Source organism: Ochotona princeps, chromosome 5 (assembly GCF_030435755.1).
Source record: "Ochotona princeps isolate mOchPri1 chromosome 5, mOchPri1.hap1, whole genome shotgun sequence".
In the NCBI taxonomy this organism is placed as follows: Eukaryota; Metazoa; Chordata; class Mammalia; order Lagomorpha; family Ochotonidae; genus Ochotona; species Ochotona princeps.
The window spans coordinates 4061832-4077181 of record NC_080836.1 but is presented as its reverse complement, the minus strand read 5'-3'; the positions used below and the strand labels follow the sequence as shown (position 1 = coordinate 4077181).

The window sequence follows — 15350 nt, the reverse complement described above, 5'->3', positions numbered from 1 at the left end:
GGGCCACGCACCGACTGTCCCTTCTATCACTTGTCAACCTGTCTTCCACCCCCCTTGGCTGTGTCTCCCTGAGAGTGGAGCCGAACTCCTCACTCTGCCAACTTGAGCAGCCCGATTTGCTTGGGTCAGAGGGATGTGTGCAGATCGGGAGTTGTGCCACTTCTGGTCCAGCATGAAGAACACTCTCTGGTGCTCATGCCACTGTGAAAACGAGCACAGGAGGCCTCTGCTCCCTCCCTGGGCCCTTGAGTGAGGGACAGACAGGAGATGGAGCAGAGAAAGCTCGCCAAGCCCTCGGCCTGTGAGTGGGACATGAGTGTTGTGAGGTGGTTGGTTAAGCTTCATTACCCCAGCATAACACTGGATAAGAAAGAATAGTTTGCTACGATACCTTCATTATTCCAACCCACAGCCTGAAGACTCGGCTCAAAACATGAACAAACGAGCCGTGCGATGAATCTCCTGTCAGCCAGTGCCCATACCTGTCGTGGCATCACGCTGACCACACGTTGAAATCAGAGCCAGGTGTGACAAGGGGGAGCATGGGAGGGCAAAGAACGGGAAGGCTGTTGAGTGGGAAGTTGGTGAAAGTTCCTTCAGGAACGTAACCCTTAAGACCTGGGGATGAGTGACAGGCATGTGGGCAAAGCACTTCAAGCTGAAGGACCCCGCTGCAGGGGGCAGCTCTGATGTCACCTGTCACCAAGAGGAATGTGGCACAGCCAGGACTACCGGGGTCACTGGGAGGGACTGGGTGGCTTTTATGCTGAGCAGCGGGGCCATCAGAGGCTATTGGAAAGGCAGATTTACAGGGAGAAGGAGAGACAGAGAAAGATCTTCCATTAGTTCACTTCTCAAATGGCCGTAATGGAGGTCAGCTGATCTAAAGCCAGGCACCTGGAGCTTATTCCAGGTCACCCACGCGGGTGCAGGGTTCCCAGGACTTGGGCCATCCCCTAGTGCTTTCCCAGGCCATAAGCAGGGAGCTGAATTGGAAGACAAGCAGGCAGAACATGAGCCAATATACTTACGGGATTCTGACACTTGCAGGGGGAGGATTAGCTAATTGAGGTTTTGTGTCCCCCCCCACCCCGTTTTTTTTTTCTTTCAATTGGAAAATCAGATATGCAAAGAGGACATACAGAGAGGAGAAAGATCTTCCATCTGCTAGTTCACTCCCCAAGTAGCCTCAATGGATGGAGCTGAGCCGATCCAAAACCAGGAGCCAGGAGCTGCTTCTGGGTCTCCCATGCAGGTGCAGGGTCCCAAGGCTTTGGGCTATCTTGTACTGTTTTCCCAGGCCACAATCAGGGAGCCGGAAAGGAAACGAAGCAGCTGTGATACAAACCAGCATCCATATGGGATCCTGGTGCATCCAAGGCGAGGACTTTAGCCACTAGGCTACTGCGCCAGGCCAGAGATGGTTTGTTTTAAAGTAAGCTTTTTAAAAAATGATTTATTTTTAGGGCCCTGTGCAATGACTGTATTGGCTAATCCTCCAGGAGCTCATATGAGCACTAGTTCATGTCCAGGCTTCTCCACTTCCCGTCCAGCTCCCTGCCTGGGAAGCAGCACAAGACAGCCCCAAGCCTTGGACCCCTGCACCCAGGGGGGAGACCTGGAAGAAGCTCCTGGCTTCAACTAGGCTCAGCTCCGGCCGTTGTAGCCACTTGGGGAGTGAACCAGTGGACGAAAGATCTTTCTCTGTCTCTTCTTCTCTCCATAAATCTGATTTACCTTTCCAATAAAAATAAATAAATCTTTATTTATTTTGGGCCTGGCGTGGTGGCCTGGTGGTTAGAGTCCTCGCTTTGTGTGTGCTGGGCTTCTATAAGGACACTGGTTCGTGTCCTGGCTGCTTCACTTCCCTTCTGGCTCCCTGCTTGTGGCCTGGGAAAGCGGTCAAGGATTACACCTGCTTGAGAGATGTGTAGGAAGCTCCTGGCTCCTGGCTTTGGGTTGGCTCAGCTCTGGCCATTGCGATGCAGTGAGCAGAGGATATTTTTCTCTTTCTCTCTGTAGATCTGACATTCCAATAAAACAAAAATAAATCTTAAAAAAAAATTAAAATTTTACTGAGCTTCTTTTTGAAACATATAAGTGCTTCAGCAATAAAACAAAAAAATTCAAAGTTGCTTTAGAAGAAAAGGCCAAAAAAAAAAAAATGCTGTTTTGGATCCAAGGTAAAACTTGCTAAATCGCAATAAAAACACCATTTATTCACTATGTAGAAATCACCTAAGACAGAAATCATTGGAAGCAGTGCCGCGCCAGGTTAGCCTTCCACCTAGGAACCAGGCATCCAGCATGGGCACTGGTTTGAGCCCCGGCTGCTGCACTTCCCGTCCAGCTCCCCACTAATGCACCTGGGAAAGCAGCAGAGGATGGCCCAAGTGCTTGAACCCCTCGACTGGGAGCTGGAAGAAGCTTTGGCTCCTGCCTTTAGATTGGCTCATCCCAAAACGTTACAGCCATTTGCGAAGTGAATTGGTTGATGGAAGATGTCTCTTTGTTGTAGATCTGCCATCCCAACAAAAATTAATAAGTCTGTAAAAAAAAAAAACAGGCACATTGCATCTCTCAGCTTCCCCTTCCCAACCCGCTTCACCCTGAAACATACCGCCCGCGTATCTGTGATCTCATCTTCTGAATAAACATTAAAAAACTTAGCATCACAAGTAACAAAAAACAAAGAAAACCGTTTGTGTGCTTGTCTGGTGCTTCCCATGCAGCCCGTTGCTTGCAACTGCTGCTCCTCGCCCCTCCGTAAGTTACAGTTAGCATCGCACTATTTCTGGATTGTTTTAATGAACTTGTCAACAACTTAAAAATGTTGTAATTGCACTACTTATAGACTGAATAGGAACAGTGAACTTGTGAGATTCACAAATATACAACCGACTCTGGGCATTATAGTTCTGAGCGCTTCACTAACAACAACAGAACCAGGGGAAAACAGAATCATTTGAGCAGAAAGTGTCCAGAAGTGGTTTCAGATCTTTTAGACACATGGATGTTTCAGAGTGTTTTGTGGAAAGTGGAGTTAAAGATGAGATTGTTGTGGGTTAAGAAGTTTTTGAAGCCCATGCATGTTTTCTTAGCATGCACAGTTCCCATGTACTTAAAAAAACATCTATTAAGATTTATTTTTATTGGAAAGGCAGATCAGATGTATGAAAACGAGAGACAAGGAGAAAGATCTTCCATCCACTGGTCCACTCCCCAAATGGCTGGAGCTGAACTGATCCAAAGCCAGGAGCCAGGAGTTTCTTCTGAGTCTCCCCTGTGGGTGTAGGACCCCCAAAGCTTTGGGCCATCCTGGACTGCTTTCCCAGGACACAAGCAGGGAGCTGGATGGGAAGCATGCTGCCAGGATTAGAACCGGCATCCATAAGGATTGATTCTGACGCATGCAGGGGCAAGATTAGCCAATTGAGCCATTGTGCTGGGCCCTTCAGTGATCTTGTTTGAAGCTGTCCATCCACCTTGAGCCCCAGTGGATGGAAGGACGACTCACTGAAGATGGCAGACTGCATGGACAGAAGACAGAATGCAATGCTGTGCACAGGATCATTGCTTGTCACCAGTGGAGGGTGGTTGGACAGTTCCCTCAGACGGGGGCCTCCCGTCCACGTGGGCCCTGGGCGCTCTCATCCAAGGGCTTCTCACGGTGTCTTCCATGCCTCTTTGCAATGCCCTGTTTGAAATACCCAGGCTATAACAATACTTAGTCAAACACCTATGTTCTTCAACTTTTGTCTGACTTGTGTATCTTCCGTTCTTTAAAAGAAATATTTCAAAGGCAGAGTTCTGGAGAGAGGGAGATGAGAGATCTTCCATCCAGGGTTCACTCCCCAAATGGCCACAATGGCCACGACCAGGCAAGATGCAACTCCATCTGGGTCTCCCACGTGGGTGTGAGAGCCCAAACGCCTGGGCTGTCCTCTGCTGCTTTCCCAGGAGTGTTAGCAGAGAGCTGGTCCAGAGTGGGGCAGCCAGGACTAGAACCACCACTTCTGTGGGATGTCTTCATCACGGGAGGTGGCTTGACCCGCGGTGCCGCAGCATCAGCGCCTAATCCAAGCTCGTTCATGGGAAACAGTCTGGCTTTGACAATAGTCAGTGATTCACCTCGTTTTTCCTGGAGGTGTCCAGGATGTTACGTCCATGGCTATCCTTATATCTGCGTTGGAAATGTTTTTCTTTGCCTTTTCCCGAGGGAAGCGGTAAAACAAAGTTTCCTTTTTGTCCCGAGGTTCAGGCAGCCCTTGCTGGCCACTGCCTGTCCTTTTCTTGCTGTGGCTCTGCTGTATGCCCTGCTCCGCCTCTGGCCTCGAGCCTGTGGGACTGGATGGCCGAGGAGCTGCCTTTGCCCAGTTCGTATCCCTCCAGCCATGGCCTCTGCTGACTCCATGCTGGTCTGATCCAGGTGACGGGGCAGCTGGATGCATCCGTCGACCCCACTGCACGTGAGACCAGAATGGAACTCCCTCAGCCACTTCCTCTTGCTCCTCCAGAGTCTCGGCTGGCAAAGCAGAGAACCAGTGCTCGCTTGTAGCTTGTATGTGTCTCCACGGGGATGGACTGGGCGAACCTGCGGCTCCAGCAGGTGGAAGAGGAGAAGCTGGCCTAGCTGAAGGGCAGCTGGGACCTGCTTTCGTCAGTCACACCCGCACGGTTTCTAGCTCACTGGCGCAGCATCCCTTGAGACCATTGTGGTGTCCAGCAGTGCCCAGCCCAGGTCTGTGCCGCAGTCAACAAGAACAAGAGAGTCCCTGGCCCAGCTCCTGGCCCAGCTTAGCCCGGATCAGCCAACTGCGCCTGATCCCGACTTGCCACGGGTGAGACCAAGCTGGCTGCTGAGCTGGGGAAGCCATGGTCTTCAAATGTATAGGAGCTCTTGGCCTAACATGTTTCTCTGTGGACAGCACTGCACTCCACACCCCAACCTGATTGTTCTGAATGTGTGCCCTGCGTCACCGGACCCTGCAGGTGTCACAGCTGGGAAGGATGGGTCACCGGACCCTGCAGGTGTCACACCTGGAAGGCCGGTGTCCCGGGTCACCGGACCCTGCACGTGTCACACCTGGGAGGACATGTGCCTGGGTCACCAAACCCTGCACATGTCACACCTGGAAGGATGATGCTGGAAGGCTGCTTGTCACACCAGGCTAGCACCAGGTTACCTCCCACCTGTCACACAGCCAGGTGTGCTTTCCAAGCCTCCACGCTGCGTAGGCAGACACTTGTGCTGTTTCCATCAAGGTTACGGGCCCATGTTGGGACACAAGCAGTATTTCCAAATTCTTGCTATTTGTCAGTCTGGGTCAAAGAGAAGGTTCCTGGACCCTGCACGGTGGCCTAGCGGCTAGAGTGCTCGCCTTGAACGCCCCAGGATCCCATATGGGCGCCGGTTCTAATCCCAGCAGCCCAGCTTCCCATCCGGCTCCCTGCTTGTGGCCTGGGAAGGCAGTCGAGGACGGCCCAAAGCCTTGGGACCCTGCACCCACGTGGGAGACCTGGAAGAAGTTCCTGGCTCCTGGTTTTGGGTTGGCTCAGCTCCGGCTGTTGTGATCACTTGGGGAGTGAATAATCAGACAGAAGATCTTCCTCTCTGTCTCCTCCCCTCTTTATATCTGACTTTGGAATAAAAATAAATCAATCTCCAGAGCCTATGAAACTGTAACATAATGCAAAATAATTAATAAAAAAAAAAAAGAGCAAGTGCCAAAAAAAAAAAATCAATCCTAAAAATAAAAAGAAGGTTCCTGATGGAGTTCTGCTTCAGGAAAGCGGAGACACTTTTATTTCTCCCACCCAGTGTAGCTAAAAAGTCTGAGGGTCTCGCTCCGCTCCCACTCAGAGCCCCGCCCAAGAACAGTTCGCCCCGCCCCCGCCCCGTCGCCCCGCCCCCAACCGGCGCCCCGCCCCGAGAGCAGCTCGCCCCGCCCCAGCGCCCCGCCCCCAGAACAGCTCGCCCCGCCCCCAACCGGCGCCCCGCCCCGAGAGCAGCTCGCCCCGCCCCAGCCCCGGCGCCCCGCCCCAGAACAGCTCGCCCCGCCCCCAGCCCCGGCGCCCCGCCCCCACGGCAGCTCCCAGCCCCCAGAGCCGTTCATCCCGCCTCCGGAGCCGCCCGCTCTCAAACCGCCCGTCCCCGGAAGCGGCCCTGCTCGTCCCCTCCTCCGGAGCCAGACCGCTGCCTCGGGCTGACGTATTTCCGGAGCCCCCTTCGCGGACTGTTTGCGACAATGCCTGTCCAAATGCTCCGTGAGACGCCCCGCCCGCCGCCCGCTCCGCGTCCTCGGCGCGTGCGCCTCTCAGGCAGCGCTTCGGGCAGCCCTGGTCCGGGCGCGCCGCGGGCTTCGCAGGACCCCGCGCCGGCCGCCTAGGGCCGGTGGACGCGGCGGCGGCGGCTGTGCGGAGCTTCTCTTCCCGCCGCGCTCGCAGCCCTGGCTGACGAATTGGCGGCGGGCGCCATGTCTGTGAGCGAGATATTCGTGGAGCTGCAGGGCTTCCTGGCTGCGGAGCAGGACATCCGAGAGGCGAGCCCCAGCTCCCCGTCCCTGTCCGCTGTGCTCTCCTGGCTGGGCCCCGGTCGTTCGAATCCTGGGGTCTCTGGGTGGGCGGAGCGGACGCCCCATCCCCGGGGGTCTCGGTGGGCGGAGCGCACACCCCGCCCCTGGGGGTCTCTGGGTGGGCGGAGCGGACACCCCGTCCACCCGGGGGTCTCTGGGTGGGCGGAGCGGACACCCCGTCCACCCGGGGGTCTCTGGGTGGGCAGAGCGGACACCCCATCCCCGGGGGTCTCTGGGTGGGCGGAGTGGACACCCCGTCCCCGGGGGTCTCTGGGTGGACGGAGCGCACACCCCATCCCCGGGGGTCTCTGGGTGGGCGGAGCATACACCCCGTCCTCCTGGGGTCTCTGGGTGGGCGGAGTGGCCCTGGAGTACCTGAGGAGTCCAGGGCAGTGTGGCCGGCATGGCTGGGGTGTGTCTGTGGTGGTGACCGTGTTCTGTCTGTGTCCAGGAGATCCGGAAAGTTGTGCAGAACTTGGAGCAGACAGCCCGGGAGATCCTCACTCTGCTGCAGGGCGTCCATCAGGGCGCCGGTTTCCAGGACAGTAAGTTCTTAGCTTCCCAGCGTCAGGTCTCTTCCTGTTCAGACCGCATAGCAGGTCTGTTTTGGGTTATTAGGTATCTTGGCTGTTAGGGTTTATGAGGGTCAGTCAGAACTGGGAAGGTGTGTGATTTGTTCATAGTATAGGTTTGATATTTTTGTGTCTGGGTTAGTTTTCTATTTGTGTGTGGTGTGGTATAAAGGAGGTGTGCCTCACTGATGAAATTCTGACAGCGATTAATAACGGGTATGAAGCAACTTTCATTGTCTGAGTACTCTTTTTATCTTTTTAAAATTTGAGTGTGCAAGGCAATTCCCATGTTCTTCTTAGTCTCCCTATGCCTGTAGTGGCCATAGCTGTGGGTGTGGCTGTGCTGTGGCCGTGGCTAGAGCAGTGACTGAGGCTGTGGCTGTAACTGTAGTTGTAGCCATGGCTGTATCCATGGCAATGGCTATGGCTATGGTAGTGGTAGTGGCAATGGCAATGGCTGTAGCTGTGGCCGTGGCTGGAGCAGTCTGGATCTCCTGCCAGGGTGAGTGTCAGCAGGCAGCTGAAGTCAGAAGCTAGAACGTGGACTGCAGCCCAGACTCTGCAGTGTGCCATGAGGCATCCCAGCATGGGGCTTCGTGCCTGCTCCTGACTTTGCCTGTGCATTTGTCGGTGCAGGTGGCCAGTGCAGAGCGTGCCAGCTGCCCCTGCAGTGGAGGTCGGGTGTGCCGGCGTGGGTGTGGGGCCTGCGCTGTGAGATGCAGCCCAGTCCTGGAAGAGCAGAAGCATTCTCAGAGCAGGTGTCCTGCTGGCGGAGGGCCGGCAGTTGACCCGGGTGCTTAGCGCAGGCTCCTGGAGCCGGTGACGGGAGATGGTGGCCGTCTCCTGGGGTCTGAGGTGTGTAGCATACATTAGCTGGGTGGTGTTTACTCTTCAGTGGCATCAGTGAGGGCCAGGAAGAAGAGCAGGAGATGTGTACTTGTGAACATTCGGTTGTAAAACTAGAATTGTTACTTCCAGTGGCCTGCCTTCGTCAATGAGAACTATATTGAAATTTGCTGAAGTGTTCATGATATATTTGGTTATCTTTTTGATCAGTTCCAAAGAGGTGTTTGAAGGCACGAGAACATTTCAGTACAGTGAAAACACATCTCACGTCGCTGAAGACCAAGTTCCCTGCCGGGCAGTATTACAGGTTGGTAAGCGAGTGGTGCTGTTTGTCATGTTGACTGAGAAAGGCAAAGAGTCCATGTGTGGAGTGACAGGTGTGTCTGCCTGGGTGTAACCCTGCCTGTAGAGTAATTGGCAAAAAGGAAAAAATGAATCGAACTGAGGATGCTGATAAAAAAAGAAGGATTTTAGTTTTTCTCTTTTTGCTTTCGAAATTTTAAGGAGCATGATTCTTTTGCAACAGAAAATGGGGTTGCCGGCAACTGTCTTCTGTCTTGTGAAATTGGATGAACTGTGGTTCTCTGTTGAAGGGAGAGGTCCAGGTGGCATGGTCATTACAGGCAGTTCTACCTTAAAACTTGAATTGCACTGCCGGCTGGGTGTTCAGCCAGAAATCTGTGCCGTGCCCTTAAAGCTACATTGTCATGTTAAAGTTAAACACTGTCTTGTTATTACTGAGAGGAAAGCCCAGCTCAGTGGGCATGAGGAACATGGGGTGGCAGCGGGCAGGGCCCCTGCGCGGGGTCGCAGGACACATGTCCAGGCCGCCTCGGCTGGCTCGGGCCAGCTGTCCTCCGTGGCTCTGCTTTTCCTTGTTTTGTCATTTTTTCTTGCGGCAGTGGAAATGAGGAGGCGAGGCGAAGAGTGCAGCGGTTTGCAGGCTGCTGTCACCTGCCAGCCGCCAGCCCCAGCTCTTAAGGCCATCTGTCTAGGATTGACACATTTTGCATCATTTTGTCACTTAGAATTTTCTTATGCCTTGTATGCAAGTCAAAATGTAGGCATAAGTTAAATGTTGAGGCTGATAAAGAGCTGGCATCGTCATTAATCTTCATTTTCAAATTTTAAAGAATTTTTCTCAGAGCATTGTGCTTTTTTTTTTTTAAAGATTTATTTTATTTTTATTGCAAAGTCAGATATACAGAGAGGAGGAGACAGAGAGGAAGATCTTCCATCCGATGATTCACTCCCCAAGTGACTGCAACGGCTGGTGCTGCGCCGATCCAAAGCCGGGAACCAGGAACCTCTTCCGGGTCTCCCACACAGTGCAGGGTCCCAAGGCCTTGTGCTGTCCTCGACTGCTTTCCTAGGCCACAAGTAGGGAGCTGGATGGGAAGCGGGGCTGCTGGGATTAGAACTGGCGCCCATATGGGATCCTGGCACGTTCGTTGCGAGGACTTTAGCTGCTAGACCACACTGCCGGGCCCAGCATTATGCTTCTTAGCGGTTCACCTTGCAGAGCTAATTTTGTCTTTGTCCTCCATAATCTTGACTGGCATTTTTGTATTCTTCAGAAGTGGATTGTGCTTTACTCTGCTGTAGCTTAGAGGTACATGTAATAGCCTTGCACCTGTAGGGCTCAGCCTAATACATTGGAATGTTTATATATTGGGGTCTTACCCAACATGTGATTTGTGGAAGGGCCTACTGTTGCCATCCTGGCAGGCAGCCCCAACTCTCTGAAGTCCTCCCCCCAGCTCAGCTGCCACCCTGCTGGCAGCGCTGGCCTTCTGAAGTCTCTCCCCTGACCTTGGCTCCTGCCCTTGCAGATTCCACGAGCACTGGAGGTTTGTGCTGCAGCGCCTGGTCTTCCTGGCGGCGTTCGTGGTGTACCTGGAGACAGAGACCCTGGTGACCCGGGAGGCCGTGACAGAGATCCTGGGCAGTAAGTGGCCTCCTTCCTGGGACTGCAGAAGCTCTGCTAGGAGAAACCATCATGTGTACACGTGAGGCCTGACGTAGAAAGCCAGTGACTTGGAGACAAAACTAGAACCAGGCAGTGGCTTGTTTCTGTTGGATATTTATGTTTTTAATATTTAAAAAGACCTCAGGCTTACAGAGAAATGAGCTCCTCAAGCTGTCTGTGTGTGTGTGTATATATATAGAGAGAGGGGTGTGGGAGGCAGGCCGCCCATATCAGTCAGCTGTGGATGGCGTGACGTGAGGCTCACAGCTTCAGCGTGTGTGTGTGTGTGTGTGTGTGTGTGTGTGTGTGTGTGCGCAGTCAGCTGTGGATGGCGTGACGTGAGGCTCACGGCTTCAGTGTGTGTGTGTGTGTGTGCAGTCAGCTGTGGATGGTGTGACGTGAGGTTCACAGCTTCAGCGTGTGTGTGTGTGTGGTCAGCTGTGGATGGCGTGATGTGAGGCTCACAGCTTCAACGTGCGTCTTCCTACAGGAAGGATGTGTGGGGCGTGGCCGGATGCCGGTCCTGAGAGCAGACTGACAGGAAGGTGCGGTCTGTGTGCTGAGGTCGCAGCGGAAGGGCCTCCGCAGCTCGCAGCTTGCTTCCCTCGAGGAGCCTCTGCACTGTTTCTTCACGTGCCCGGGCCTGGCTGAGTCCCGCTCTCACCTGGTCGGGTTTCTTTTGCAGTTGAGCCAGATCGGGAGAAGGGCTTTCACCTGGACGTGGAGGACTATCTCTCAGGAGTTCTCATTCTCGCTAGTGAACTGGTAAGAAGCTCAGCAACCAGCCCTTCCTGCTTGGTCCTTGTGCCTCACTATCAGTGTTTCACAAGGCTCCAAATCCAGGAGGTGTTTGTTGTTTTCTCACAGATGTCCTGGTCTGCAAGTGGTCACTGACTGTGAGCAGAATGCGTTTCAGCTGGCTGGGAGAAATGCCAGCCAAACCAGGAGCTAGCTCTGTGTTTACTCATGTGTGTTTTCAAAGGTGATCGTTGCTTTTTAGAGTACTAGCCGTGTAATGCTCCTGGCAACTGTGGAGTCCTGCATCTGGAGGATAATTTGCTTATATGACTGTGAAAGTTATCCTTTGCTCCCATAATCTTTCTTGGGAAATTGTCTTTTAAAGGGGACCTGGTGCGGTAGCCTAGTGGCTAAAGTCCTCACCTTGCATGTTCCGGGATCTCATATGGCCACTGGTTTGTCTCCCTGCACCTGTATGGGAGACTTGGAAGAAGCTCCTGGCTCTGGATCAGCTCAGCTCCAGCTGTTGCTACCTCTTGGGGAGTGAACCATCGGATGAAAGATCTTTCTGTCTTTCCTTCTCTCTAAATATGATTTTCCAATAAAGAAACAGCTTTTTAAAAGAAAAAAGGTCCGTAAAAGTACTTTTAAAAAGCCGTCTGTAGGTGAGCTGAATGTACCAGAGGCTGTGTAACTCACAGAGGTGAAAACACTTGGTATTTGGAGAGCTGGCACCAGTGAAGCCAAAATCCCATCTGGGTACTGGTTCGAGTCTTGGTTGCTACACTTATCCAGCTTCCTGCAATGGCCTGGGGAAATCAGCCCTTCTTCTTCTGCTTCTTCTTTTGTTTAGATTAATTTATTTTTATTGCAAAGTCAGATATACAGAGAGGAGAAGACAGAGAGGAAGATCTTCCATCCGATGATTCACTCCCCAAGTGAGCCGCAACGGGCCGGTACGCGCCAATCCGATGCCAGGAACCAGGAACCTCTTCCAGGTCTCCCACGTGGGTGCAGGGTCCCAAGGCTTTGGGCCATCCTCGACTGCTTTCCCAGGTCACAAGCAGGGAGCTGGATGGGAAGTGGAGCTTCCGGGATTAGAACCAGCGCCCATATGGGATCCCGGTGCGTTGAAGGCGAGGACCTTAACCGCTATGTTATCGTGCCAGTTCCACCCCCCCCTTTTTTTTTTAAGATTTATTTTCATTGGAAAGTGAAGATTTACAGCGAGAAGGAGAGGCAAAGATCTGTCCACTGGATCGCTCCCCAGATGGCTGCAACAGCCAGAGCTGAGTCGACCCAAAGCCAGGAGCCAGGAGCTTGCAGGTCTCCTGTGCGAGTGCAGGGTCCCAAGGATTGGGCCATTTTCTGTCCTTTGGGCCACAAGCACAGAGCTGGATCAGAAGTGGAGCCCCTGGGGCACCCTGTTGGGATGCCTGTAATGCAGGCTGAGCCTTAGCCTGTAAGGCCGCCGTGCTGGCCCTAGCCTGTGCTGATGGCCCAACTACTTGGGCCCTGTTGCTCACATAAGAGGCCTGGGTGAAGCTCCTGTCTTCAGACTGGCCCGACCCTGGCTCTTGTGGCCATTTTGGAAGTGAACCAGGAGATAGGCTCTCTCCTGTCTCTCGTTCTGTAACTCACATTTTATATAAGTAAAATAAGTAAAAATCTTTCAAAAGATTGGCTGTCTTGCCAGCAGGGTAATGATACTCTGGTCTTGGACCCTGGGTCCTGGGACCCTGCAATTGCTCCCTGAGGTTTCTCAGCTTTTGCTGAGGTGTGCCGTCCTTCACACATTTATTCCAGCCAGCCGGAGAGGCAGGGTGAGGGCGAGGGGGTGTCCCTCCTGCAGTGTGCACACAGCTTCTGCTTGCCCTGTCGGTGCTTGCTCCGTGGGAAAGGCGGAAGTGGGGTGCTGGACCTGTGAGTGAGGTGCCCCCAGGGCGCACAGAACAGGCATGCGGGGAAGCCTGGCAAGCAGCAGGGTTTTATGGGGAGGGAGCAGATTCTTGTGCTGACTTGATGCCAGGTGCGCGTTGCTGCTTCTCGTTGTGATCCCACACACCTGGTGTCCTAGCTCATGCGCTGGGCTCCAGCAGTCGGACCGTTAGGCCCAGGTTTAGAGCAGCAGTGCTGCCGCAGGTCGTCTAGGAAGCTAGAGAAATTGAGGGAGCCACTAATCATGTCGGGCCTCTGTCGGGAGAGACGTTAGCTCATGAAAACAGGATCTCCTGTTCGTGCTTGTTCAGACCCGGGCATGGAGCCACAGGGGCACCCTGTGTGGGCCTGTGGTCGTCGGGTTGTCGCTCACAGGATGCGTGCCTCGCAGGAGCCCCCCAGTAACTTCCTGGTTCTATTGTCACTCGCAGGACATGTGCTGTGCAAGCGCTCCCGAGTAACACCCCTTTTCTGTTGTGACTCGCAGGTCACGTGCCACAGGAGCCCCCCAGTAACGTCCTTGTTCTCTCTCTCTCTGCAGTCGAGGCTGTCGGTCAACAGCGTGACTGCTGGAGACTACTCCAGGCCGCTTCACATCTCCACCTTCATGAACGAGCTGGATTCCGGATTCCGCCTTCTCAACCTGAAGAACGACTCTCTGAGGAAGCGCTATGACGGCCTGAAGTACGACGTGAAGAAGGTGGAGGAGGTGGTCTATGACCTGTCCATCCGGGGCTTTAATAAGGAGACAGCGGCTGGGGCAGAGAAATAGGAGGCCCCTGCTCCTGGCCTTGCTGACCTCGCAGTTGCCCGGGGAGGGGTGAGCAGAGTGCCTCTTAGGGTAGTTAGGATGCCCAGTTGCTAAACACTGCGCTTTATTTTCTTACCCAGCTGTGCTGTGGCGTCAGAGTGCACACACACGGACAGCCTGTTGTTTCAGTGGGTTTGCTCTGTTGCTCTGTGTATTTTAGTCCTGTCACAGTGTGAGTGTCGGTCTCTTGGTAAAGTTGTTTTCCTGCATACCCGACTGTGAGAAGTCTATTTTGTTTGTGATTCTTCCAGATACAATGCTTGATGTTTTCTTTATCCAAATTAGCCATCCACACCAGTATACAGATAATTAAAAATAATGGTTGCCAAGGAAGAAAACGTCCTACCTTCTGTTAAGCCTGTTCTTGTTAAGGGGGTGCAGCCCCAAATTCTTCTCTGCCGTCAGCAAAGTATAAACGCTGAGGCTGCGAAGTCCGGCTGAGTAGGTTCTGTTGAACAGTGCTTGCGTGGGGGCTTACCACTGTGTTACCGTTTGGCTCTGCCAGGTGGGGAGGAGGGCCTCACATAGGAGAACAGTTCTGTCTGATTCTGCCTTAACGTGGCAGCCATGAAGAACCGTTATCACCCGGTGTGATGCTGTCCTAAATGAGCAACCTTTGTCCTGGTGGCCAGCTGGACTGGCCTAGGCATTAGCATTACCCCAGCCAGCATGTTCTCTAACAGCGCTGTGCTTTGGCAGAGGTAAGACCTTGGGTCCCAAATAGAAGCCTGGTTGGGTAATGTTCGTTTTTAGGGCAAGGAGTTGTGTGTGTTGAAGGCCCTCTGACAGCCGAGTTGGATATTTGCAGATTGGCTAGGCTCTTCCTTCCTTCCCACTTAGAAGGCTTGCTAGGTAACTCTTGCTGCTGAGTGGGTGAACATGGTGCCTTGACGCTCCAGGGAAGGTGCAGGTGCCAGGAAGAGTCACTTCAGCACCGCTGAGCTCTGGGGTCTGTAGAGTCGAGTTGTGGGCAATGCCCGTGTGTGTGTCGGCCAAGGTGGAAACTGACTAGTTCACATCCGGACGAGAGGGAGAGTCACTGTAGGTTGGATTTCAGAACAGTTTTCTTGACGGCGCTTTCCCAGGAGAGTTGGTGGGAAGAAAACAATGTTAGGTTCTAAAAGGTGCCTCGGCAGTCAATTAAAGGTGCAGTGATGCACTGCGTGGGTGGAGCAGGAAAGCTCAGATGGGTGATGAGCACGCGCTGTGGCAACAGTGCAAGGGAAGCACATTTTAGTTTGGTAATTCCATGGGAGAATTTAGAAGTGTCTCGTTTGTAATTATTTATGTGTGTAAAGCAATAAACATTGTTTTGGTCCTTTTGTACCTTAGTGTGCTGCTGTGAGAAGTCTTCTTTGAGGAGAATCCATTCTGACTGGCTTTTGAGGCTAAAGACGACCAGGGTTGACAGGCACATTGCTGTGCAGAGCTGACACTGGCCAGGGCGCCACTGTCCACAGTGCAGGCTCTGTTTGTATGTTGGAAAGCCTTGGCTATAGCTTTAGTAATCAGAGTTCCTTCCCATCTGTGAGAAGAGGAAGTTTAGAGAAGGTAGGGGTGAATTAGGGTGTGCATCTCACAGCTGACATTCTTGGAGGTATTTGACCTGCCTTCGACTTAGTCATGGTTATCAGCGATGCTTAAGGGAACTTAGCACAGAAGGGAAGCTTTGGCAGAGTGTTCAGGCCTCTGTTGAAACACAGGTTGCCACTGGCGTGGTTTGACTATGGAGGACTCAGAAGTTAGGGCTGCCTGGTGTGTTCACCTGGACTAAGGTCTGTCTGAGCCTCATTACCATAGAGGCTGAAATAATATGGATATTCTTAGTATTCACTGTGATTATTGTTAAGTAGAAGTAAACAGCCTCCCTTCTCCTGATACAGTAGTGAAACTGTTTGGGG

General features: G+C 53.0%; 1 protein-coding gene across 2 annotated transcripts; it reads left to right on the top strand.

Moving 5' to 3' along the window:
• The first annotated feature begins 6224 nt into the window (after positions 1-6224).
• Positions 6225-13873, top strand: TSN (translin). Of its 2 annotated transcripts, XM_004598457.3 has the most exons (6): positions 6229-6542; positions 7027-7120; positions 8204-8300; positions 9826-9941; positions 10648-10727; positions 13180-13871. In XM_004598457.3, exons 1-6 carry the CDS (start codon positions 6477-6479, stop codon positions 13408-13410), a joined length of 684 nt encoding a protein of 227 aa, XP_004598514.1. In that variant the 5' UTR covers positions 6229-6476; the 3' UTR covers positions 13411-13871. The 2 variants fall into 2 exon arrangements, with proteins under 2 accessions (XP_012786165.1, XP_004598514.1); XM_012930711.2 differs by lacking the exon at positions 10648-10727 and having other exon boundaries at positions 6225-6542; positions 13180-13873.
• The last annotated feature ends 1477 nt before the right edge of the window (positions 13874-15350 follow it).

Bases quoted from the DNA above. Each gene is read 5' to 3' on its own strand.
- TSN (XM_004598457.3), top strand. From the start codon at position 6,477: ATGTCTGTGAGCGAGATATTCGTGGAGCTGCAGGGCTTCCTGGCTGCG. The intron at 6,543-7,026 runs GCGAGCCCCAGC...GTCTGTGTCCAG, and splicing joins CGGAGCAGGACATCCGAGAG to GAGATCCGGAAAGTTGTGCA. The intron at 10,728-13,179 runs GTAAGAAGCTCA...CTCTCTCTGCAG, and splicing joins TCATTCTCGCTAGTGAACTG to TCGAGGCTGTCGGTCAACAG.